At 38.4% G+C, this 26,744-nt stretch overlaps 1 protein-coding gene across 1 annotated transcript in view; it reads left to right on the top strand.

Moving 5' to 3' along the window:
- The window catches only part of LOC118324647 (copine-8-like), a 29,502-nt gene extending 4,469 nt beyond the window's left edge, over positions 1-25,033 (top strand). Inside the window, exons 2-6 of the mRNA XM_035657073.1 lie at positions 901-941; positions 17,290-17,336; positions 19,865-19,968; positions 22,516-22,555; positions 24,953-25,033. Coding sequence (XP_035512966.1) covers positions 901-941; positions 17,290-17,336; positions 19,865-19,968; positions 22,516-22,555; positions 24,953-25,033 — 313 coding nt within the window. The remainder of the gene's footprint in view (positions 1-900; positions 942-17,289; positions 17,337-19,864; positions 19,969-22,515; positions 22,556-24,952) is intronic.
- The last annotated feature ends 1,711 nt before the right edge of the window (positions 25,034-26,744 follow it).

Below are 26,744 nucleotides of genomic sequence, written 5' to 3' on the forward strand. Positions count from 1 at the left end.
CAAAGTCGCTCAGATCCTCATGCTACCCATTTTTCCTGCTTCTGACACATCAACGTTGAGGACAAAATGTTCACTTGCTGCCTAATATATCCCAGCCACTGACAAATGCCATGCTAACCAGATAATCAGTGTTATTCACTTCACCTACCAGTGCTCACAATGTTATGGCTGATTGGTGTACTGTGATGCTGTAAGCAAGGTGATATATTTTAGGAAAACTGTCGTAGTATAAAGCGATATTGTGATAATTTCTTAAAATTTATTTACTCAAAAAAAAAAAAGAAATCTGATTTAAAAAGTTAGTAGTAGTGTTTTTATACAACCAGAGCCTTGGGATAAGTATTTCTATATATCACAGTCCCTGTATAATCAAACACCTTATCCCGCAGTTTATGTTTACAACACTGCTATCTAGACATGGGACGATATGAGAATTTCATATTATGATTACCGTGGCCAAAATAATTGTGATACACAATAATGATAATCATGAAAATATACCTTTAAAATAACACTAAAACCTACTGTAATAAACACATATATTTATTGAATCACAGATAGGTACCTCATCTCCCTGTTCTTTATTTTGGAATCGATACTCTTCCCACACATGTGGTTTAACTTTTTTTTGTGGGGAAGCTGAGCATTCAGCCATGGTGACAGGTGTCATTTTTGGGAGGGCTATGAACGTTTGCTGAAATTATTAGGTTATGTTTCATACCCTAGAAAGGCTGAGTTTATAACTTTTAAAACATTATCAAAATATGTTGTTTGTCAAGGGGTGCCCAAACCTTGGCATACAGCTATAGACCTCATTCTTAATGATCTCTGCTAATGAAACCAAATTTGGACCCATTTGGATAGGATCCATTTTCACCTGCCCTTTTGCTGTTTCCACAGGAGTCTACTGGATGTGGACACATTCTCCAAGTCAGATCCTGGTATGTATGAACTCTTTACTGTGTGAAATGCTGCTAATGCTGCTAATGCTTTGTTTTGTCTGTCATTACTTTAGAGAATAAACTTCTTTTTTTTTGCTAATTTTGAACTGAATGTCAACTCTATATGTATGCATTTGCAGTTTACATAAAAAAGGGCGATGCATTTGTTGCATTTTTATTTTTTTCTACAGGTTTGTTGAACATGAATATTCCTTATTACAGCAGCAAAAGCAGTATGATACAATGAATTTTACTCTCCTCTGGCTCTTGTTCTGTTAAATAACTCAGAAGGTCAGAGCTATCAATGGGTGACAACACTGCTGATAAAATACAAGGAGAAGGGAGACTAAAGAACAAGGACAAGACTGAGGAGGGACTGAAAAGTCAAGGTTGAAGAAAGGTCACACGAGGAGGTTGGCTGAGCATCAATGTGTTTGGCAGTAGAAAAATGACAGGAGAAGGAATTAAGCTAAGGAGTATGTCAGAGCTGAGGAAAGAGGAAAACATTGCGTCGGTTAAAAAGCCTCCCTCTGCATGTACCCATTGTAGCGCTGGAATGATTTCTGCAACAACCTGTGGCCATTCACCCCTTGTATACACAACGTTGGTTACATTTTATGGTATTAAGGCAAGGATATTTATATTAATAATAATAATAATAATAATAATAATAATAAACTTTATTTATACGGCACTTTTCATAACAAAGTTACAAAGTGCCTTACTTTGATGCAACCAGGATTTAAAATTTCTGGAGGCAATAAGGCAAAAATAAATTCAGAGAATTCAAATCATATAGAAGAAAGGTAGAATTACAAAAAGGCACCCATCAGTAAAAATAAATACTAACAATGAAATCAGCCAAAATCAACTGCACTGCATGGGGCAAATTATTTAAACAATTAAAAAGATACAAAATTACAAGAATAAATACCCATGAGCTAATAAATGATAAAAACAATAATACTAATATAATTTCTAAAAAGATATGATGATTTAAGAATTGATTGAAAAGATGTCAATGATTCTGCAAGCCTCAGACCTCCAGGAGTGATACCTCCACCTGCACATCACCCGTCACAATCATTTAACATTGGAGGGTATCATCCCACTTATACAATGGCCTGCTTGCCAACAGAATCTGATCCATATATGATCAAATTATTAGTTGATCTTTTACTTAAAATACATTTTAGGATATAAAACACATTTTTGCTTGCTTTTCTGTTTCAACTCAACGAAATATATTTCCTGGGCCTCACAATTCCTGCTGCTTGCACTGTCTGCAAATCACTATATGCTTTAAAGTCTAGATCTCTATCACTAGCGTTTCTCTTTCCCTCACACACAGTTACATGTGACGTCTCATCTATTTTCTGTGTGTTCTGGTCACATTTTCCTCTCCTCCCCTGTAGTGTAGATCCCCCTCAGGCCCACAGAATATCTGACGTACCTTATTTTAAAAGACTCTCTTTCCTCCTCCTAACATCAGTTGATTTGTAAATTCAGATTCTTGCAAATGGGAAACACATTTGAAATTAAATTTCTTGTGCATGCATTTTATTTTGTTGGTTACACAAATAACACTAGCTCCAAACAAAGTTTAATACTGGCACATTAATGCAGAACAGCAAACACCAGAGCCATCGGTGTCTGGTTATGCTGTCTGGTTACGAGACGTTAATCCATAAGACATTCTCAGTAGCTGTAGTAATGATTGGTCTCCAGCAACGTGGGACGTAGGGGCATGGTGGTAGAAAACTAGGAGCTTATGGATCACAGATTGGGAAATGCTCACCATCTAGAGGATACCAGCGAGTTCAAAGTGCCGAATGGGCCTTTGGCACCACCAGTTTTGTCAGACCACATATTTTATATGGTGCAAAAGTACTAGAAAGTGGTGGATAGTTGTGCACAGAAGCAGGTGATGAAGGAAGTTTTTAAGTAAGACAGCTGATCAAGCTCAGTATCTACAGTAGTGTACTGTATACTGTAAGAAATGAGGAGTATTTTCAGACATGCTGGCATTATTAATATCCAGAATGAGTCAGGTTGTGTGCTCCTAACATGTGCAGCCAGGCAAACAGCAGGAAGTCTTTGTGTTACCTTTTCTGTGCTAACATCACCTGTGTATAAATTTATTAAATTATTCTTATTTTATTTATTTAATCTTGTTCTATCTAATTCTGATGCTTCACTGTCAATCATCTCTCTGCAAGAAATAGATCACTCCACCAACAACTCACAAGAAACATAATGGAGAAGCTCTTAAATATTTATTTCATTCTAAAAGCACAAAATCTCACCCAGTGAAGACAATAAGGGAATAAAACATGCAAAGCAGAGGAAGGCAGCTAAAAGACATCAAGAGCTGGACAGCATTAAATAAACAAAAAAGCATGGTGCAGGCTATGACAGTGTTAAAAAGTGGGAAAGAAGATAAACACAGCTAATCAAACTTCAAACAAAAAGCTGCTACAAGGGATCAATTGATGCACTTCTCAAGAATTTTCATAAGGCAGAAAACTACTGTCAGATCCAGCTATGTTTACACAATAATAAATAAAACAATATTCTTTTTAGCTTTGCAGATGTTCATAAGTGCTGCCTCTGATCAAAATTATCAGAGCAAAAAGTGTGACAGACAAGGCAACAGAAAAATGTTACAAAAATGTTTCAGTTGGAAACGTTATGACAACCAGACTGAGTGAGAGTGCATTTGTCCCTCCAAAAAGACTACAAAAAGCCAAAGAGCCGTGTAAAGAAAATTGCAAGGAGTGCTTCTCTGCACCTGGCAATCCAACTGCTCTGTTACAAGTTTTAGGTGTTCATCCCTTTCACCCTCGTGACACTAAAGCTTTCTGCTTTTACCAATAAAACGAGTCCAGCAGCCCCTGATCAGAAAAGCAGTGTGGTACCTTTGAGAGCCCATAGGGAACCACTTTCTCAGACAAAACGCTACCCAAATCAGCCAGACAGTCGGGCTTTAAATGAGTTACACAAATCACAGCTGGAGAGCACAGCTGTCTACCACATTACCCAGGCTGTTTCTTGAGGCCCGAGTGATAATGTCTGTGACTGGCCACAGATGTGAGGGTAGCCTGAGGAGCTACTGGGCTCCAACCAGTACAGACAGGGAGAAGTGGTGCATGAGCCTTTCCTTCAGTCCAAGCAACATAAGCAGATTTGGTGAACAGTGCTCAGAGCTGCCTGTTGCTATGTGCACCACACACAGCCAGAAGACGTAATTAGTAGAGACGCTATTACTAATTGTAAACTAAGTAGCACGGACAACACACAGGCCGAGAGGAAAGGTATGCCTTTTCTGTGTAAATAGAGTACTGCAGTAATGAGTCCTTAAAACTGAAACTGGAGTGTTTCCAGTTCCCTCGCCTCAAAGTCAATGGGTTTATTGAATAGAATAAACCCATTGAATAGAATAAAACCAGATTTAATGACTACAATCTGATTTAAACTAATATACATTTTCATCAAAAACTAAAGGAACAAAGATAAAAAAAATTAAAAATCAAGTGCCAGAATCACAAATAGCTGTGGTCTTTTTTACTCATAGCAACACTAATTATGAGAGTAGCTGTATTAATAGTTGTGTAGAAGCACCATGTGGCATCCTCCATGGCTGGCAAAAAAATCCAACACGGAAGTGCCAAGAACTGCAGTTCCCCATATTAAAATGCCCAACTTTACAGCTGTACAGGGGGTACGTTTGTATATAACTCACCCATTTAAATTATATTAAAGCTTAAACTTATGCATAATTAAGGGTGGGTGCTTTCACCCTGCTGCTTTCAGTAACCAGGCTTTATTCAGCCCACAGCTCGATGCACGTCCACCACGTCTCCACGTCTTTGCCCATGTTTTGATTATCCAGCAGCAGTTATTATAGTTTTTATTTTTTATTAGGTTTTATTTCTATTTAGTTTTGTTTTCAATTCAGTTTAGTTTCAGTTGGTTTCCAGATTAGGTTTGTTTATTTCAGTTTATCATTTATAAATGTTCATTTTACAGTAGTTTTTATTAGTTTCAGTGTTACTTTTAGTTTTATTTATTATATCATGGGGGGTACATGTTCAGAATAGGTATTACTATACAAACACATTGACTCACAGTGGTGTAGACATCCAGTCAATAATGCAGCAATGCCTCCTCATGCTTGTTTAAAAAAATTTGACCAAAGACAACATATATTTAGATTAATTTTACTGTAGTTAGTTGTTAGTTTAAGTACAAAATATTGTTTCAGTTAGTTTTAATATTTTCGAAGGTCTAGTTTTTATTTTTATGTCAGTTAACTAAAGTGTTTTTTCACACGTAGTTTTAGCTTTTAGTTTAGTTTTAGTATAAATGATACTTGATTGTACTTTAGACCATGAACCCCTATCTTTTGACAATGACCATTTCACTATGACAAAACCAATACAATGAACAAAACTCTCTGTGAAGACGGAAGTTTTTGAACGTTAAATGTTATGATCTGTGTAGCGTTGTGTCTGCTTTCGTTCTTTGCTTCAAAAGGTCATTGATTACACAGTTTTTTCCCCCATTTATTTACTTCATAAACCTACATTTTGGTTTATCTAATTTCGTTTCATTCTAGATGTTGCTTGCCCCTAAAACAAAAAAACGAATCAATAATATCAAAGACGGACAAATGCTGATGCATTTAGCAGGAGTTGATGAAAAGACAATATGCAATTCATAAATTAGTGCCAAAGATGACAAATGTCATGACCAGACTGGACAAAAATTATGTTTTTGGGGTTGGCTCCCAACATCAACCTACTATACTTTGTGCATTGTATACTGTATGTACACTTCCACGTTTCCTTTAAATACAGAACACACAGCAGATTATACATGGCAGCTTCATGGTGAGCCAGAGAGCAACCAGTACTCCTCTGCTGGAATAACCTGGCTATACTTGGCTCCAGATTTTCTGTCAGTTTGTTTGTGATCATTTGATTCTAAACAGTTTTATTCCAGAATACATAGTGTGAGCACAATCTACAAAACCAAAAAAATATTTATAAATAAATTTAGATAATAACCCACTTGAGCAGAACCCACATGAATTCATAAAAGTGGTGCCAATATTGCAGTTCAATGATCAAAACTGCTGTATTCCTCACTCTCAGGCTTTAGCTCAGTGAAGAGCTCACATTGAAGGGTCTTGTTTCTGGCAGTGTTGACATCAGTTTCATAGTAGAGGCAGAATCATACCTGAGGATGATGCCACGGCGTGAGACACGGATTCTCTGCAGTTCTTCTTTGAGAATCTTGTTCCTGTCCTGCTGCCCCTGCAGGTCAGCTGCTAAGTTAAGGTGCAAGTCCTCATTCTCTTGCTGAAGGAGAGTCTTTCGTTTGATCTCCTGGGCAAGTTCTTGCTGAAGGGTTTCAGCCTGCTGTCTGACAGCGGTGACTTCAGTTTCATACTGGAGGCTGAGCTCACAGTATGAAACAGTGGTCTTCTCTAGGTCTTCTCTGAGAAGGTTGTTCTGATCCTCGATGTTGTTTTGCTGCAGGATACTGATCTCCGGTATCTTTTAATGAAGGGCATTCCGCTCATCCCACAAGTCATCTATAACACACCAGCCCTCCGCCACCATGTCTGCATGAGACTTGATGTGCTGGCCAAGCTCACGTTGAAGGGTGTCAACCTGCTGTCTGGCAGTGATGACCTCAGTATCATACCGTAGGGTGACATCACGGTTTGAAGCATTGATCCTCTGCAGTTTTTCTTCAAGGATCTTTTTCTTGTCCTGCTCGGCCTGCAGCTCGGCTCCAAACTTCCCTTTCAGGTCTTAGTCTTTTGGTTTATCTCCTGGGCAAGCTCTTGCTGAAGGGTTTCAGCCTGCTGTTTGACAGCGGTGACTTCAGTTTCATACTGGAGGCTGACCTCACGGTATGAAACAGTGGTCTTCTCCAGTTCCTCTATGAGAAGGTTGTTTTGATCTTTTTCCACTTGAAGCTCAACGTTTTGATGAACTTCATTGTCCTGCGGAGCCACAGTTAATTTTTGTCTCTTTTTTTTCTCTTTTTCACATTGTGTGCAATGTAACACAAGGGCTGCCCCACTAACAACATTCAAAACAGGTTTTAATGCTGCTAGTAGAGCTAGGGTAGGTAGCGTTGGGGAAAGTAGCATTTCATATTTAGAAATGTGAACAATAATTTGTGACTAATAATTTGATATTTAGATTGATATCTCTAAACTGTTTCTCACGCTGTTTAAGAAGAAACAAAGAACTAAAATCAAACTACAAATTACTACTAATATCTGTACCATATTGAATTGCATACCATCATATTCTTTTACACCAGATTGTGTGTATTTGATTGTTGGCAATGCATCAAGATGCTTATTACACCGGCCTCAGTGATGGAGATGGACATCCCCATTTAAAAAAATATGTATTTATTGATAATGATGTCTTCAGGAGCATGGTCTTTTCCCAAGCTCAGGAGTGAGCTTTCACACTCCAGTCCACTTAGGAGAGAGAAACTGAGCTTCTGAGATGTGTACTGCAAGTAAAAAGAGACTAAAGCCTGTAAAATCCTCTGAGGCTATAATGATGAGAGTGCATATTATCATGTGAGGTTTTCAGGAATCAAAGTTAGTGACAACACTGACATGGAACGAAGAAACACGTGATTGCACATTTGGGACATGTACAAAAATAGAAATAGAGAACACAAATTGGAGGCAGAACCCAAAGACTTTGATGTATATGAGATGATACTTTGACACCCAGAGATTCAGTTTGTGAAATTCACTCTTATGTCAGTGCAGTATACAATGTTTCTTACAAATTAAATCAAGTATATCCTATGTTCCCCCCTTTTCAGTTTAATGGATCAACCCTTGCTAACAGGTTTAAGCCAAAAGTGTGTGTGTATCAGTGTGTTTGTGTGCTGCAGCTTTGTACAAAAATGCACCAACATACCCAAGCAAGACTGTGAAGCACTTCTCCTTATCTAATTTATTGATGACTCAGAGTTTGTCCTTGGGGGTGGTGTATCACGTTGCCTGGTCATTGTGTAAATTAAATTTGAGTTTATTTTACTCCACCATCAAATTACCTGATGCCCCTCTGTATATGCCCACATGTGGAGGATATATAACTTTAGCAATCAATGTGTGTTTTTGTCTGAAGTGAAGAACTAGGAAGCTGGCTCGCCAAGAGTGATTTGTTATTGATACTTTTAGATGGACATGAATAAACAGAAGCATAGAGAGCCGTAGGCAGATATACGAGACAATATACTGTATTTCCTGTTCAGAGTTCTTTTGCAAGCAAGAAAGCTTTCCGTTATTTTGACTTTATGTTTTTACTTTTATGCTGGGTTAAATTTTAAAAGAAGTCTTTTTTCTCTTGCTGTTGACATTGACATTTGTCTTTTAATTATTATTAATGTAATATGCTTTATATTATTATATTTAAGACCATGAACTCCAGTCATGCAATATTCAGGTTTGCAGTGCTCAAATTTATTCTTGATCTCACCTATTACAGTCTGTGAGTCCAGTTTTTTCCACTCTTTTCTTTTTTGCCTTTCCTATTCAATGTTTCTGTCTAATAAGCTGTCAGTTTTTCGTAGAAGCACTGATCTTTTTAAAGCTGCAATAATCAGTTTTTATATCAGCAATGGCTCAAAATATTTGAAAATGGTGTTTTTTATCAAACCGACAGAGATTTATCACTATCGTTGCAGTTCTCCTCACCTCCGATGAGAGATTCAACCTCTTTTAGCACATTGTTTTGGTTTTTCTGGCCCACAACTTCATTGCTTTGGTTCAGTCTCACTGCTCTCATCAGCCTCATTTTCCAGTTTTAGCTGTACCCCCTTACTTCTCGATCCATATTTACTTTACTTGTTGAGACCAAATGAGACTAAACAGAGCTAAAAGGACTTGTATTTGCAGGGTGGCCAGAAACATGACTCCAAATGAATTATAATGTTGTTCTGTCACTGCTAAATGTGTCAATGGGCGAAGCTGTTTGCTAACATGGTATACAGCTCAATTTTATATGACCATAACATGTCATAATAGGTGGATATACGGTAGTAATATATGTCAAGTGTGTGTTTCTTTCTTTCAGTACTTTCAAAGTGGCCAAAAACAGATGACTGCTGCTTTCATTTAAATTTAATTTAATGTAAGTAATGCTTATTTGCATGCTATAATATATTATTCTATAGTGCGCTCATTTTAGACGTAGATCAATGCACCAATTTGTCATAAGATATACTTTTATAGTTACCTTATAACATATATGAAAAATATAAATACTGCAACTTGGTGAGTGGCCCTCTGCTTAAAAATATGACACTGTAGGTAGGCCCTTTTAGAATCATTTCTGGACTTGCCCCCCCGTCAAAGTCAGGTGACGTAGTATAAAGAGCTAGAAAGTCAGCATATGCAGGTGGTGGGGTGGCTTAGACAAACCCAGCAGACTGCTGTTGGTATACGATGTGAAACCAAAAGTATATTCTTTGAACTGAGTTTCGTCAGATGCATTACCTTTTTATTTATGTAATTAACTTACTTCAGGTACATCATGTAACCCTCACTCGGAGCAGCAACAAAATCTCCTATCCCAACCATACTAAACTAAACCCGGACCCCAACAGAAGAAACACAAGAACCAACAGAAATCATTGAATATGTCAACTAGTGAACAAACGAGACACTAATGGTGTCCCCAAACTAATGTGGAAGTCCCCCTCTACCTAAACTGCCTATCCAAAAACTGAGGAAAATTTTGTCACATTTGAATCTAAATGATTGTACTGAGTACTGAACCACAATAAGACAACGGAGTAAAATGTATTAATTGGGAATTGTTTTGGTTTTTTATGTCACCTTGAGCATGTTTTGACTCTACTGACTGACCGGACTAAAATGATCTTGACATCAACATGTAGTATAATAAACGGGTCAATCAATTACTGGTTGATTTTACACTGATATTTTGTTCACCGGGGACTGAAGTTATGTAAGCCCTTTTGGAAAGTATTCATGCATGCAGTGTAGCAATTCACGCTGTCAGTCAGTGGTTTAGAGTAGGTGCCACTTTTATAAATGATGGACGGTTAATTTTGAAACAAAGCTCTGTTCATACATGATGCTGGATACGCATGCTGACCCTTTGCACAGTCTTATCCTCCTTATTCTAAGCATGCATGACCTCAACCACATTGACGTTGCCCTTGGAGCGATACAAACGGCTCTAATGCATTTCCCCAAGTGAGTGGAATGTCTCTCAATTTGAACTGCAGTAATAAGAGAAATTGAAATCTCTGAAGAGATTATTGGCTGTTCTGTCATTTGGTCAGAGACAAATGCATCTGTATTATATATTCTTATAGACCCAGATGAATATAATGGAATTCATGAGAATTTTTTTCTCTCCTTTCCAATAGCTATGACTGTATTTCTTTGTGTTTGGCACAGCTTTTTTGTCTCTCATGTGACCCATTTTCACTTCAAAAAGCATAATTTCCGGCTCCTGTTCCCATTCAAAACTGATATTACATTGATATCATTTCAGTTCTAAAGTAATAAGCAAATCACTGATGACACTGGCTCATTAAAACCTTCAAAGTTTAAGAGCGAACACTTGAGGAAATTGAGGAAATCTTTTAGCTGCTTCATGCTCTCACTGTGCAGCTCCTGAAGCTACACGCCACTTACACGATTTATCTGGCTCTTTTATTTCTATCCACCACCATCTAAACCTCTATCAGGCTCCCATATGAAACATCCCACTTCTCTTATGTAACATCATTTGCTGGTAGAGTACTGACAGTTTTCATCCACATGCATGGGTGTTTCACTCCATTAAAATCTGTAGGAGAGACGGCCTCCCCACTCCTACCAGTCCAGGAGTATCTAAAATGAAATACAACCAATGATGAAATTAAACAGAATAAATCATTCAATACACATGATTCTTTGTGATCTCCTGATACATGTTTGTTAAATTGTATACATTATGTGATACTTCCTGTACATTCATTGTGTTGTATCTGCTTGAGGATTCTGAGTCACTGGCAGGTAGGAGTGAATGTTTTGTTATAGCACAGCAGGTGTGGTTGTAGTTTTGAGAGCTTGTTCCTTGTCCTGTTCTAAAAATCTGTTTTTCTGCCTGCTGTGGTTTTTAAAATGACTCATCTGGAAGATTCTGCTATAAATTATATGATTACAGCTGTTTTTATGTGATTTAGAATTAAGGTATTTTTAGCCTTTTGCTTTTCTAGTACTGCAATTATTTCCGTGGGGGGTTGCTTACTGCTGTGAAAACTTTGCGAAAATAGATTTTAACTGTAGGAAGATGTAAAGCAGAATTTCTGTTATGCCATGAAAAATTAAAGACATAGGAAATGATGGCAAGGAATTTGTTTTTTTTTTCCTTATACATTGTACATATGCAGGTCAATTATAATTCAATAAAGGTTCAGTGGTGGAGGTGAATAAAGGCAAGGCCTGAGTCATACCATCTAAATAAAGGTCACTGGTCTCTAATTACCCCCAAGGTCTCCTAATGAGATCTAAGGAAAGAGTGAGGGACCCCTGTTGATTCAGACGTTCATGGTCGTCTATCCCACAGCCACAACATTTAACGGCCATATTCATTTTACAAAAGCTATTTTAAAAAAATGATCCCTTCTTGGTCAGGAATGTGTTGATATGCACATGGCAATAATATAACAAAGAAATATTCTCCTGTTAAATTAGCTTTTAGCATCCATTATGGGGATGGATATGTAGATTTGAAAGAGCAACTTAAAGGTTGGGTAATTCATTTTGGAGAAATGTGATACCATGGCAAATTCCATGACACTGTGCAAACAGCGACACAGCCAGTAATGTAAATATGTTAGCTATGTTGTGGGTAGTACTGCCCCCTCATAGTGGACTAAACCGTTAGTCGATGTGAAGAGTCTTAGTCGACCTACTTTGCATTAGTCAGATAGTCACAGAAAAATAAAAAGAACGTCAAACACTGTTTGGCAAACCAACGGAGGCCAGCTGATTTACAGTTGCTCCGACCAGGGCTATGAGTCTGGTGATAAAGACACAGCAGGTTCAGGCAGTAACAGGAGAGGAATGAAATGGAGGAAGAGGAGTGAGTTTGTAGTGTTCATTTGTATGCAACTGTTAACATTATAAGTCCGCCAGTATTTGTTTTTGTGAAACTGGTAGTTTTTTAATCCGTGTTTTAAACAACAAGACTTAAGTGTGATGTTACACTGTGTTGTAATAAATGCTGGTTGTTCCAACACATTCAGAATCATTTCCGTTGTCATTTAACAGAGGCTGTTAAAATATATATATGAATAATTAAAATAATATAAACGTAATGACTAGTAGACTAGGAATCATTTCAGATTCAATTTATTATTTTTTGGGGCAAAGAAATGTCCACACCAAACATCCGAACTTGATTTCTGTCATCTTAGATAAAGGTGACAGGCTGGTCTTTGCTATTGCAGCATCACTTTGTGATTTAGGGTCATAAGAAGGCTGGATTTTTACAGAAAAAATCCTGCCTAGTGCAGGGTTTCTCCCCATAATGGCTTCAACCATGCTGCTTTGTTATAGCTGCTCCACTGAGGTTCAAGAACTGGCCTCCACAGGTTCAGGGCTTTCTTACCTTATCCCTCTCCTGGCAGCAGATCAATAGATTAGCTGGGCTAAATTGCTGTGTGAGAGGTGTATCTGTGAGGGATTTCTGACAGCCAAACCCTTAAAACCCACCCCATCTTCTCCAGCTGAAATCTGCCACCACCTGACTGTGTTAGGCTCGGATTTCCACTCCGCTTCTGTTTGCCAAACAATCCCCATCCATCCCATCTCCTTACCTTCATTATGCCCCCCTTTCTTCACCTATTTCCTTATTCTTTGTCCATCCCTATTCTTTTTTCCTACTCCCCCCCTGCCCTTCCATTTAATATTCTGTTTTGTCCTCCTTCAGTCCTCCCTTTCCACCCCCCACCTCCTTCCACTGTCGACCACCTCTCTGTTTCACCTCACAGCGAGCAGCTTGTGCCCTCAGCCTGTAAGTAAGCCTGTGGCATCCTGTCTATGTCTGCCTACTCTGATTATATTTTCCTGCAGTGCAAATCCAAGAGGCAGGCAACAAGAAATCCACAGTCAAAAAAGAAAAAAAATTCACACAGGTGATTCTTGCTGTCAGCTCGCTCGGCATTAGCAGGATTAGTCCGAAAGTACGCCATTTTCAATTACGCTCAATACCAGGATGGGAAAGAAATTTTTATACTCAAGGTATTGAAATGTCTCTTGCTTGCACATATTAACATGCAGGAGATTACATGTTCTTTATTGCCCATAGCAATCTGTTAGATAGGTTAGATGTGAAAAAGTCCACACACAGTGGTTAAAAGGAATCAAGACACTGCCCCTTCGTCCTCTTTGGATGAACTGGCCCTCTAGACAAAAATAAAACAATTATCAGATTCCTGGAATTAATACTAATACAACTGTTGTTGCCTCTTCTGCAGCCCATTTCTGATTATTATTACAATCAATTATTGCTTTTACACCAAATAAAATGCTGTTATTAAGTTAACATTGGGTGACTGGTCATCCCAAAGCTACATTAATGAGGCAGGTATGTCCGTGTTTGTTTGACAGACAGGCCAAAGTGTCCAGAGTAGATTAATACACCTCACTAATTTCTTTTTCAGTGCCTAAGTTAGGCAAGTTCTTTTGTAAAAGTGAACATTAGAATAGCAACCTTTTTCATAAAGTTGCATTGCTGACAGGTATACATACATCATTGCCTTGTTGTCTTATGTAACAAGTAATAACGCCGTAGCCTCATAGTAATATTTATCTTGAAAATCCTTGGTAACGCTAGCTCTAGGTGCAATAATTATTTTCTACATCTTTCCATGGTCTTTCTAGTGTGGGTTAGCTACAATATGTCATTTGACATTTACCTGGGAGCAAGTTGGCGGCTTTGCAAATTATATAATGTTGTACATTACGGTGACAATGCAGCCTTTAAAGAGGTGACAGAGGCGGAGGGAACAAGAGCTGAGGGAGGCAGCAAAGGGAAGTAGTTCTTATAAACTTTGTCTCCATTAAAGTGTTTGTCTCCTCTATATCTTTTGTTAAAGTTGAAGTTATATACAGCCATGAAACTGGGCATTGTAATTCTGTGTCTATATGTTAAATCAGTGTTTCATCCTCACACACTCAAACATGTGTATGCGTGTGCCTATTTTTGTGCTTAAGCAAACAATGGTATACAGACATTACATCCAGAGGAGACATGGGGACAGTACAGTGGGTGTGGGGATGTCCTTTTAAAAAAATGTCTGTTCCCATTTGCTGGAGATCCATGATTCTCATGTACTCTATTTCAGAGTGAAAATTTATCTGATTTATGCTCAGTTCTGATTCACTTATGTTCAGAGTCACCTGCGTACCCGTCCAGCAGCCAGACTGCTGTCAGGAGTTGTAGTTGGAGCAGGGTGCAGGAGCAGTAACAATGAATTGCCTAGTGATCTGGCCGCTCCGTAGCTGGCCAGATGGGCTCTTTTCTCTCTCAGTCACTTTCCATAAAGCAGGCAATCAGCCAGCTTCTTCGGATGTGGCCGGCACTGATGTAGCCTCGACGACGTGGATTAGTCTGAGCCCACTGTCAGGCTGTGGCGCTGTTACTCTGCAACCTTGGGGAAACACAAAGGTCTTGTGACTTCGATAAAGAGACATACTCTCTGTCTCTTGAACATCATTAGGGCATTAAGGGAAGGTCTTTGATGCAAACATATTTAATCCATGGAGTCTCTTACGTCGTCTTTTCTGTAATTAAATTGAAGGCTACATGCTATTCACAAACTGATTAACTTGTAATTCTCAGATTTACAAAACCCTTTCAGGCAGCACTGTATTCTTCCAGTATTGTTAACAGTCGGACAAAGAAAAGACTGTTTTCCTCTAAAGACCAGTGCCCACAGGGTTCACTGCCTGCTGCCCTTTCTCTGTTATCTACCCTCTGTTAATTGCTCATTAGGAGGGAAAATGTGGTTTTAATCGTGCAGACAGTTTCAAGTTCATTAGAGCTAATGTCCAAACTTCACAGAGGCACACAGTGGCTGATGGTGCCCGTCTAGACACAAACAGCAACACTTGGTCAATTATTAACACATCCCATAAGAGCCTTTAGTGAGTGTTGTTTTTTTGCATATGCATGAACATATATATGTTTGATCCTAACGTGACAGCATGATGAATGTGTGGGTTATAATTGGGCTTCTTCTGCCTTACTGCATATTTATGCAGCTGTACTCGAAGCCAAATTTCTCCTCAGAAGACAAATGTAATGTTTGCTTTGGAAACAGTACAGCACAAATATTGGCTAGTCAGGTGACCCATACTTTAACTTAGGCTTATACTCACTCACTTATTTTAACAATACTTAGAGTCTAACAACTTTATGAGGCTGTAATGTTAATTTAAAACCAAATAAAAAAAGATGTCCAAATAATGGCAAAGGCTTTGCTTACAATACAAATTGTTCACGTATATGCTTCGAGTCTTCAAAGATATACCCATCTTACCCACAGTCCTACGTTTTATTAGCCAATCATTCTTCTAGTTTTTATGTATTATTATTTAACATTTCATAGGTTTGATTTGTCTATTAATTCTTTTTGTATTTATTCATCATTTAATGTAATATTACAGTTTAGTGTGTTAGCATGTTAACATGCAAGCAAGTTAACATTAAACGCAAAGTTGAGGTTGTTAGGAATGTCATTAATTCATATAATTGAGATGTAGACATATTTCACTGAATGATGGCACTAGATGAAAAGTCAGTGGATGACCAATATCAGGATTAATCTTCTGAACACCATGACTGGTTGTACCACATTTAATGAAAATCTAACAGTTGTTGAGATATTTCACTCTGAACCAAAACTGTCAACCTCCTTGTGGTGCTGGAGAAAACCTCAGGGGATCACCAGAGTCAATAGGATTTATGCTCCGGGGACCATGATGATTTCATGACAAGACATCCAACCATTGTTGAGAATAATGACAGAAGTCATAATAGAGAGCTTCAGGAATGAGTCCTAAAACCATAAACAGAGTAAACTTCTTCGCACCTCCGGTTGCCTAGGGTTAGGGTTAGGGTTACATAAAGTAGGGCAGTAAATACCCCAGATGTGAATTTTAAGGCTTTTACTTAAAAAAGACTAATAAGTGGCTAAATAAGACATAATTAAATGTCTGAACACGGAGCCTTATTTAGTCACCGTCTTTACAGCCATGTTGTATTTACTCTTGCGCTCTTGCAAACTATTCCAACTCAAACTTTCTAACTTGTAGATTTTAATTACAAGTTGGAAGTTTAGTGGTGGTGATGTTCATATGACCATGCCATATTTATTTTATAGCCCAATGTAAGCATGTTACTTCTGGCGATCAAATTTACCCTTCAAAAATCATAAAAGTGATGTTTATTTGTGAAGATTTTTTGGCTGAACAAAACATGTTCAAAAATCATAATCATCATAAACCTTTGTTCGCCACAGAGCTTATTTTCTGCCAAATCCTACTGGCTTTTTGTGAAAGGCACCAGGGCAATGCTAACTTGCCGGGTTGGACTACAAAAATACGTGATAACTGCTGCACTGTTACTATGCAACCTGCTGCTATCGGGCTTTGTCATTTGAGTGTAAACATGTGTCGTTTTGGGGAAACAACTCGTTCTTTTTCTTCTTTTTTCCTTTGGAGGATGTTTATGTTTCATTTGGTCCTTAAAGTAATGCCTCATACACATACGCAGTTCTTTTTGTAATTACAGATATTAATAGCCAGGGAGAGGCCTGGCTAAAGGTGGTGACAGCATATCTGCAAGGCGTAAACCAGAGATTGATTACTCCTACACTGTTACATAGAGCTGGTGGAAAAGTGTGAATGAACCCAGGAAAAATTGATTATGTTATAATATGTTTTCATTATCCTTAAGTGTAACTGTACTCCTATTTTGCATTATTATTCATGGTTATTTATTCATTATAGATTAAATACCTAAAATCCATTAATTGCCCTATATTCCTTAGTCTAACGATGTTGTAATAGTTTTTATTAAGGGATTATTGATTTTGCTTCTAGTTGCACCCGATCTAATGAAAATGTAAGTGGGTCACATTGATTGTTTTGATATCGTCAGGTGCTGCAGGTGCCAACATGTAAGAAACATCAGGCTAATCACTAAAATTGCTTATTTTTTCCTTCTTCCTGCTTCCCCTTCGGCTTCTTGTTCTCCTCTTTCCATTCCAGTGGTCGTGTTGTACTTGCAGGGTGTGGGAACCAAAGAATGGAGGGAGGTACGTTAAGCAACCTTTTGTTCTCCAATATCAACATCCAATATTCGTGTCTGCCTGTCTGCCAGATATGTTTGCTTGTTTAGGAATGCCATAATGTGTATTAACTTCAATCCTTTCAGTCGGGGCTAAGAGAGAGGGGTTATTAAGAAGAAGTCCAGAGGCAGCTCACTGCAAATCCCTGAGAACACTGTTGTAGGAAATTGAAAGTGTCAACCTCTTCACTTGCCCACAAAAGCGTAACCACAATCTGAAATGGACTTCATTTACCTGACCCAAACTGATGAATTAATAGTACAGCTTAAAGAATACATTAATACAATTGATCTGATTATGTCAAGTATCTGATGTAAGATAAAAATCAATTCACTTCATGGCTCAGGGCTGGGAGAAAAAGAAGGGAAATTCCTTTAAGGTCTCATCAGATATGCACCGTCTGCTCTCCTTGACCTCTTACCCTCTGTCACTCTTTTTTAAGTCGGGGTCATGTGCCCTTCCATTCATTGCTGCTTTTTTTTAATTCTTCCCCTTTTGATTTTTATTTCCTGGCACACATCATTTCTCAGAAATGCATTCTGTTTTTAGGCTGTGTATTTCATTTGCAAATTCAAAGTCAACACCGATGTGTCAGTGAGGGCTTTGCCACTGCTGATCCCCTCACCTCAAGACTCCTCACACCTTTTTCTTCCACGTGACAGGGCTTAATCAAAAACACGGCATGAATTGCACCGCAATCAGCAGAGTAAACACCTCGCTGTCGGCCGTACACATATTGACACCATGAGCAGATAATTGTGCTTTAATGGAAACCTGACAGATCCTTTGTTTACTTTTGACATCATGTTTTGCATTATGTCAGTACTTGATATATAATTTGTAAACAGAATGATGTCACATAGTGCCTTAGCATTTTTTATTAGCAAGCACAAAACAATCTGTGCAAGCAGTATATGTTTTATCCTATCACTATATTGTGCATGTCTAACATGTCTCCAACTACTCCATATTCTGCCTTTCATTGTGGAGTGTTTTTTTTTGTGTGTGATTTGAGTAAGGTTATTATTATTTTGTCCATTTTTTATGCTTGTTTACTGCTCCTGTGGCATCAGGCTGTGCACTACATTAAACTGTTTTCTGATCACAAGTGGTTCCATTTTCCCAGCCCATGGATATGATCCTCCACTTACATGCTCCCACAAATCAGTTGCTGCCAATGGAGGACTACAGACAATCATGTGCCATCACATGCTGGAAAACTAAATTAAAGGCCTGGTCACAACAACATGAGCTGAATTTTGTGGTGAAATCAATGCATTGTGCATACATGTATTCAGCGTGATTCGTGCATTGGCTTGCATAATTCAACTTTGGTGAACTTTGAAACTCATATTGCGAGAACACAGTGCTGGAGAGCCCAAACTGCTCTGTCGCACCATCAATTTTTATTTAACCTACTTTGTCGGAGTATAAACTACTCCAACCTTTCTACACTGAATAAATCTTTCTTCTCAGTGGTTTACTGTAGTAAATCAAACGGGTTAGCGATAGTTTAAAGAAATACAGTGTGCCCGGATAGCTCACCTGGTAGAACTGGTGTCCAATGTACCAAGACTGAGTCCTTGTTGTAGTGTCTCAATTTCAATTTAAAAAAGGCAATAAAAGCCCCTCCCCCAAAATAATAGTAATAACAAATAATAAAATAATAAAATAAATACATGGTATTTGTAGTAGACCCATTTCCAGGTCCAACCTAGCCTAAGTTGAAGCCAATAGTTGTCTTGCCAACTGCTCTGCTTACTCTCCCCCAGTAACAAAGCAATTCCCTAACATTCACCCACAACGCCCCAACACCTATTAACCAATCACGCCTGAGTGAGCTTATAAACCAAAGGCCTCCAGCCCTAAGAATAGAAACACTACAAGTAAAATCTCATGGGATTTTCCCTTTGGGTCGATGCGGCAAGTACGTTCTGAGGTCCAATACATTCCCCTTCGAGGCTTTGGTAATGGATAGGCTGGGGACGCAGTTGATAGCACGGTTTATGTGCACTGGACACTAAAGACATGAGTAGAGGTATTGAGGCAACAGCGAGGCAGTGCCAAGATCAATAGCTCATTACACAGTGCTGTCGGGCCAGGCCGTGGAGGCGAGGCTGGCAGTCCACCAGGGGGATTACCGGTGTGATTGTCAGGGAGATGGAGAAAACGGCCTGGCCCAGGAGGGAGGCTGGGACCGAGACTCTGTGGGCTCGCAGGGTGGAGAACTGACTCTAATGTAGATTTAATGTAGCAGTCTAATTTCTCTTGGGACACCAGATTTAGCACACAGCACAGAGGAGCTCAGTGTGATAGAGTGTTGTCATATTTTTGCAAAGGAGATTTGTATTTATGGATTCCAATGGTAATATGGGTTGCTGCTGAATCTCATGAATTTTATTCTTTCTCTGGTGTATTTCTTCTTGATTATTATGTAATAACATACATTGACTCATGAATAAATGCCAATAATCACTTTCTTTCTATTTTTGTAGTTTGGTAGGACAGAGGTAATCGATAACACTCGGAATCCAGATTTTGTCAGGAAGTTTGTCCTGGATTTCTTCTTCGAAGAGAAACAAAATCTAAGGTTTGATGTGTAAGTAGTAATTTTCTTTTTCCTGAATAAATCTGAATTAATTTAAACTTGGATACATTCTGCTGTGTAAATACCTCAATGTGGATTCAGAGTAACCATAAGGTAGCATTGCCTTTGATTGCATTAGAATAATTTCTCTCTGTGCAGGTCCTCAGTTTGACAAAAAAGATAATTTTGCTCAATTTGGATAAATGAACCGGCCAATCACAGCTAAAATTAGATGCTATGATGTCCAATCAAAGAAGGAGACTTAAAAAAAGGCCACTTCTTTTTAGCCATGCTGATTAAATTAGTGTGTGTTTACCCACTTGGTTATTCTGTTCAGTTCACCTACCTGTTATCCATGATCAATAGCAGGGAAAAATCACTTACTTGCCTCTGTAGCTTTAATCAAGGCACAGATATCAGCTTTCACTGCTCAGTTGGGTATAGAGCAGCAGCTTGTATACAGTGTGAACATGAAAATGGAACAGGTGCGTTATTTGTGATGATGCTGGTGTGTATTTCCAACCTCAGAGCATCCGTCCTGCTATGCAAGGTCATTTTCTATGTTCAATCCCCAAATAATCCGTTTTTGTGAAACAATGCAGATACTACAATAGTGAGAGGTTGTAGTCCTTAGAACAGCATTTTACCCCTTTTTATTCTTGGCTCTTGGTTAGTCTAAAAGAAATTTAATTAAATTAAAAAAAGGTGTGCTGATGATTTACAGTGCTGGGCAAATTACTTGACACACATTACGTATTATTTACTAGTTGTTTATTATCTATTTAAAATCTTTAAAAGACATTTAAGAAAATTTTCTCATATGCTTTCTTTCAGGGAAAGATAAGAGGATGGATAACACTTTGTCTTCTCTGTGTTGATTATGAAGTTAGAGCAGGGAGTTGATTAGCTTAGTATAGCTTAGCATGGATAGGAGGCAGGGGGGACTAGCTAGCGTGTTTCTTGCTAAAGTTTAAAAATATGTCTAGCAGCACCTCTAAAGCTAGTACGAGCAATGAGGAGTTACAGTATCTAGTTTATCTAATTAAGGTTTAAGTACACAAACCATAATGTAAAAACTAGTTGTTTTATGGGGAGTTAAGTGCTGGTGATTTCTCTCCGCGCCCATAATAAACAAAGAAACATATTTCCCTAAATGTTGAAGTATTCCTTAATTATTACAGCAAAAGTAGGTTAATTACTTGTCACTTGAGCTTTGGCAAACTTTACTTTCAACAAACTCCAAACCCACAAGTTCTGTATATGTAGAAATAATAAATGTTTTGTAACTTAGTTAGGCTTTTACTCCCTGGCCTTCCTTGTTCACAAACCGCGCGTACTCCTGCCCTCATCATAGCATATTTTCTGTGTTGTGTGCCCCTGAATATGAAGTTATTGCTCTTTCCATTCATCATGTTATATTAGGAATTATTGGGGGGGGCTATGGTCCAATTGTGTTTTTCTGTATTATTGTCTTTTTAGTTTATCGCAATGTCTTTTTGTTTGTATTTGTTGAGTCATCCACCAATGCCGTTCTTTCTGTTATTATTGTCTTTTTAGGTTCCTACTGTACAGCCACTGTTGCGTCAGTTCTGATTCTGTTGTTAAATGTGCTTTATAAATTAAATGTACTTACTTACTTGCTAGGCTATTTACTGACCCTCAACAGCTAGCTTAGCCCTGATGCCACAGAGCACTCCAGAAGTCCTGAGCTGAATGTAGCCTTGCCAGTGGCTAGCTAGCAAAGCAAGAACACATAAACCTGATTCATTTTGAATAATCAGAAAGAGGATCTCTTTTTGTTTGTCAAGAGTTTGTTGTCTTCCCCGCCCCTAAGTCAAGCTAATGCATCCTAGACACACCTAGCTCCCAGGATGAGCGCCGGGCTTTGAAGCCAATTTGACATAGTGGCCAAACCATGCAATGACAGCAATGATGACGTCACATGATGCACACTGACCCCTAAAGACTTTTTTTCCCCATAAGCTTGTAAAAGAGTCAGTTGTAAAACTCTGATCCATTCAGTCCACAATCATTTGGAAAGAGCCACACGATTAAATCATTTTATCCGCATTCAAGTTCGTTGACGGCTACAGGATGTGGTCTCCTCAGAAAACCTGGGTACTTTGTCAAACTTTTTTGACCTCATGCGGCACTGAGCAGCTTCCATAGGAAGGAACGTGGCCATGCATCCAATGCTGCTTAGAGGTCTTCCGTAATGCAGCCGTGGAACACCCTGATCCCAGCAGTGCTCAGAAGTAATAGAACATTACTGGGATCAGTAACGGCAGTATAACTATAGAATATTATACTGTTAATACTGTTATCCCTTACATTACTTGTTACTGGAAGAATGTTAGCATTTTAACATGTTACTCAGTAGCCTAATGTATTACTGCCCAATTTTAATGATTAATAGCAAATAAAAAAATGAAGCAGGGCAGCGCTTTTGGAAGTAATGAGCTCAATTTCTTCAAGACTAATACCAGTGGAACATGTAGTTGCACTGAATCTCTTCAAACACAACTTCTTCCAGTGTTATCACCCATTTGTTTCTCACAGGTACAATGTGGACTCCAGAAGCTGTAACATTTCCAAACACGTAAGTACAGTATGTCGAACTCAAATGACAGTTTTGACTCAGCGCTGACAACTTCCATCAGCCCTCAAATGTATCACATTGTATTCAGCATTACTCATACTGTTAAAGCTAATTTACAGTGAATGAGTGAGGAATGATGATGATTCAGCAAGAATAAAGTCTATTATTTAGTCTACTATTGTATTTAGGGTACTGTAAATCCAGCTTGTGATAAAACTCTTCTTTTCTTCTTAACAAACCAACTCATGTGGGAGAGCAGAAGGTGAGTGCTGTATATGCAGACTGTATTATCCACATGAGTCTTGCTATTATAGGATCCTTCATTCATTTCACCTTTTATTTTCCAATATATTTCAGTGTCCTCAGAGGAGACCTATGTGATTTCTTTTTTTTTTTTTTTTGCGTTTCATTCACTTTATTTTTATTGTATTTTTCTCCTACTCTTTTATCTCATCTCATCAAGGAGAGACACCAGCATCTCCGGTCAGGAAAGCTTCCCCCGTAGTGTTGTCCATCATTTTTTCTGTCTGCATTTTATCATTCGCTCAGGTAAAGCAACTTTCAGAACTCGACTTCAAAGTGATAGCAGCTGTTGTTGTTTGAGACAGTGTACTACAACAGATTGTGGATGTCAGGACATTTACAGGAGCTACACACATTCAGTTTGTGGGACTCACACCTACACCTGCTCCCGCCCACACATGACAAACATCAACACATAGCGCTCTGCCCTTGTTGCTGTGTAGTTTGATTGTGTTGTGTCATCTCTCTGCTTTTTAATGTTGCCATATGTTTCTCCCTGTAGTTTGTGGGCTGGTTGTAAACTTCAAAATCTGTTCTTCAGTGAAAATGCTGATTGAAGGGGAACACACTTTTCTACAATGAGGACATTTGCCTTATGCACAGTGTGGTCTTTTTAAGAATAATCAATTGGTCAACAAGCACTCCACTAGGACTTCCTGGGCTTGACCTAGCTGGGTCCATGCTCATATAAAAGGTGGAATTAAACCCTAAATTTAGTTGAATTTCATTTAAAATGACACTTCAATAACATGAAATTACACTTTAATGGGACTTTAATAACTTCAGTATCTCTATTACTATCCCTGTTGATTTTATAGTCTTTCATAATTCCTATTGAGCCTATTAAGTGTTTATTGTCCAGAAATGTGTAGAGTAATGAGTTTAGTCTTCATATATTTTAATGGGCTGGCTCCCCTGATGCTAACTCATAAACTCATATGTTCAAAAAATTTAAGAGCCCTTCAAATAAATTGGAATCTGTCACCACTGAGCACACTGCAGTGTCTTGGAGGTGTATAAAATTAATATTGCACCATGGCTGCAACAAGCAGGGAATTATTAATGGCTGCGTTCACATTTTTTATATGTTGTCTTAAAACAATAGGGGGTGTCCATACAAAATTCACAATGTCCAAAACACTATTCTTCTACTTCTATTCATTCACTCGTTCATTTTGCCACTCATGACTGTGATCATGTGGTATGCAGCACACAAGAAAATACAGTAATAACAAAATTATAGCAAACTTCACTGGCACTGGAATAGTGGGGACAACAAGACTTCCATCCATTGGCATCCATTGTTACCTACCACGTCATGCTAGCTTGTCGGGAAGAGAGCTAAATAACGCTCCAGATTGCCAAAATCTTGGCAATGCAAAAACTCCAAAGGGGTCCTTTGACCTTTGACCTCAACATATGTGAAAATGGGTTCTACGGGTACCCATGAGTCCCTCCTTTACAGACATGCCCACTTTATGCTAATCCCATGCAGTTTCTTATAAATAAACAGCACTGGAATCACATAAATTGGCTGGAGAGCTGAGACTTGAGCTGAGAAATGTTACTTAATCAATGGAAGGACATTCTTTAAAAGTTAAGCTAAAGTTAATATGTTGTTTCAGACGGTATCTTCATACATTATGTTCTTTTTTGTATAATCTTCCCTCTTTGTGTTACTGTTCCTCTGCCATAATTCTGACTCTGTCCAGGGATCCAAAAAGAGGTAATTTGGTACTAAAAAGACTGATCTAACACAGACTGCTGAAACATCATATTAGCTTCAGATAAACATCAGAATGAAGTTTTGTATGGAAGGATGGTGGGCTGTCCCTCATCACTTACGTTAGAAAAACATTAGAAAGGATAAGAGCCATTATGAAAGAGAGGACAGATTACAGCAAGCCTAAACAGTTTCAATGTACATAATGGGCATGTGAGTATTGTTTTATGACACACTTTAAAAATTGTGACTATCCTTTAAGTTCTCTGCAGGTCATATTTACGGTACTTTTCTGTTGTTTAGAGTCTGGACCCGTCTCTTGGCCCTGTCATGCAATTAATTATTTCGTTTCTATCGTTTTTCCCCCAAAGGACTTTCTGGGCCAGACCTTTTGTACCCTTGGAGAAATCATCGGCTCCACAGGCGGTCGGCTGGAGAAGACCCTCTCGTGAGTCCTGTCTATTGTATCAATGAGAAATTGCTTTTTTTGCTCAGGTGTTCATGATAGCAATTATGCACAAAAAAAATTCTCCCACTATCTCTTGTTCCATATTAATTGATGGCTGGAGTGAAACAGGAAAACAACACTATATGAGCCATCTCTCTAATGCAATCTGTACAGACTCAGCAAGTTTAAATAGCCTCGTCTATTATATTGGTAGCTTAATGTGTGAGAGGACACATAAACCTGTTGGATCATTGCACACTGAGCTGTTGTCGTTGAAGTACTATTGAGGGTTTTTTATATGTTGCATAAAAGCCACTGAAGCCCGCAAGAGTATTTTGTTGCAAAGGAAGTCAGTATAACTCTGGATATTGACAGATACAGAATCCGCTCATAAATTATGCTTGGTTATATGTGGTTGGTAGAAATCAATGGGATTTTATTCCCATCGTAAAAGAGCATTCAATGCAAACACAAAACCCTACTTTTCTTGCATCTCTTCAGTGTTAGATAACACACTATATTATGTGGTGTGAAAGGAATGCCGGGAGACAGAGAGAGATATGAAGTCAGAGAATTCACGGGCCAGATTTGAACCCATTTTATTGCAAAGACAGGGTATCCCCCCATCTCTGCATAAAAACTGTGGAGCTCAACATACAGCGTGCAGGGAAACAGGTCTTCACATTGTAGAGCAGCGTATGCATCAGAAGCTTTATAATATCAGCTATACAAGCATAACTGCTGCACAACAGCACATTTTACTGCATGAGTGAGAAAAAACATGATTTGATTTGAAATTTGTGGCTACGTTAGCAAGTGGAGAGGAATTTCAATAATAATAATAAAGTGAACATTGAAATGATCAGTTACAGTGAAGTATATGTTATGACTTCATGACCTTAATGACAAACAGTTATCTATTTGCTCATATTGTATATTGAAGAGTGCATGAGCAAGAGATTGAAGATTAAATTCTCTGAACACTGAGGCAAAAATAATCTAATGGGCTAAGTAAGAATTTTCAGCGAGAGGGACATGAGGAGGTAGATGACATTTTGCGAGGCTTTGTTTGTGAGTTGCTCCTCACTGACTGGCTAGCGTGCTTGTCTGTTTACCCTTACAGTTTCAGCTGCAGCTCTGCCTTCCTCTGAAGTGTTCCAGGTGGTGTTGAGATATGCGCCGCCAGGTGGTCACCACCACCTGTGACACTTACAAAGAGAGTTAAAGCTGAATCTCTCACGACAATCAAACAAATGAGCTACAAAGTATCTAAGACAGACCAGCTAGCTTTTTTTTTGCTTGATAGTTTCGTATGAAACTTACGAAATTTCGGAAATTTAAGGAAGAAAAGCGTTTCCTAGAATTCAAGGTATCGATTCAGTGTCTTGTTTTATCGAACAGTCAAAAACCAAAAGATATTCAGTTTACAATGACAATTATTACAATGATTCAGAAAGTACACACATTTTGGAAGCTGGCACCAGCAAATATTTTTCATTTTTGCTTGACTGAAAACATTTAATCATTCAATCACACATGGGTACCAATTAATCTTGTATTGAGTCCCCATTCGTTAGTGAAAACTGTTACAGCTCTACCCTCTTAAAACTGCACTAAAAGCTGTTAAAATGATTTCTTAGCATTTTAGCTTGACCCACCAGCTTACTAGCCATGCTACCTTATACCCAGAGGAAAGCTCTGAATCGTAAATATCC

The sequence above is a fragment of the Morone saxatilis genome, unplaced genomic scaffold (assembly GCF_004916995.1).
Source record: "Morone saxatilis isolate NCDOM2014 unplaced genomic scaffold, NCSU_SB_2.0 Contig15, whole genome shotgun sequence".
Lineage (NCBI taxonomy): Eukaryota > Metazoa > Chordata > Actinopteri > Moronidae > Morone > Morone saxatilis.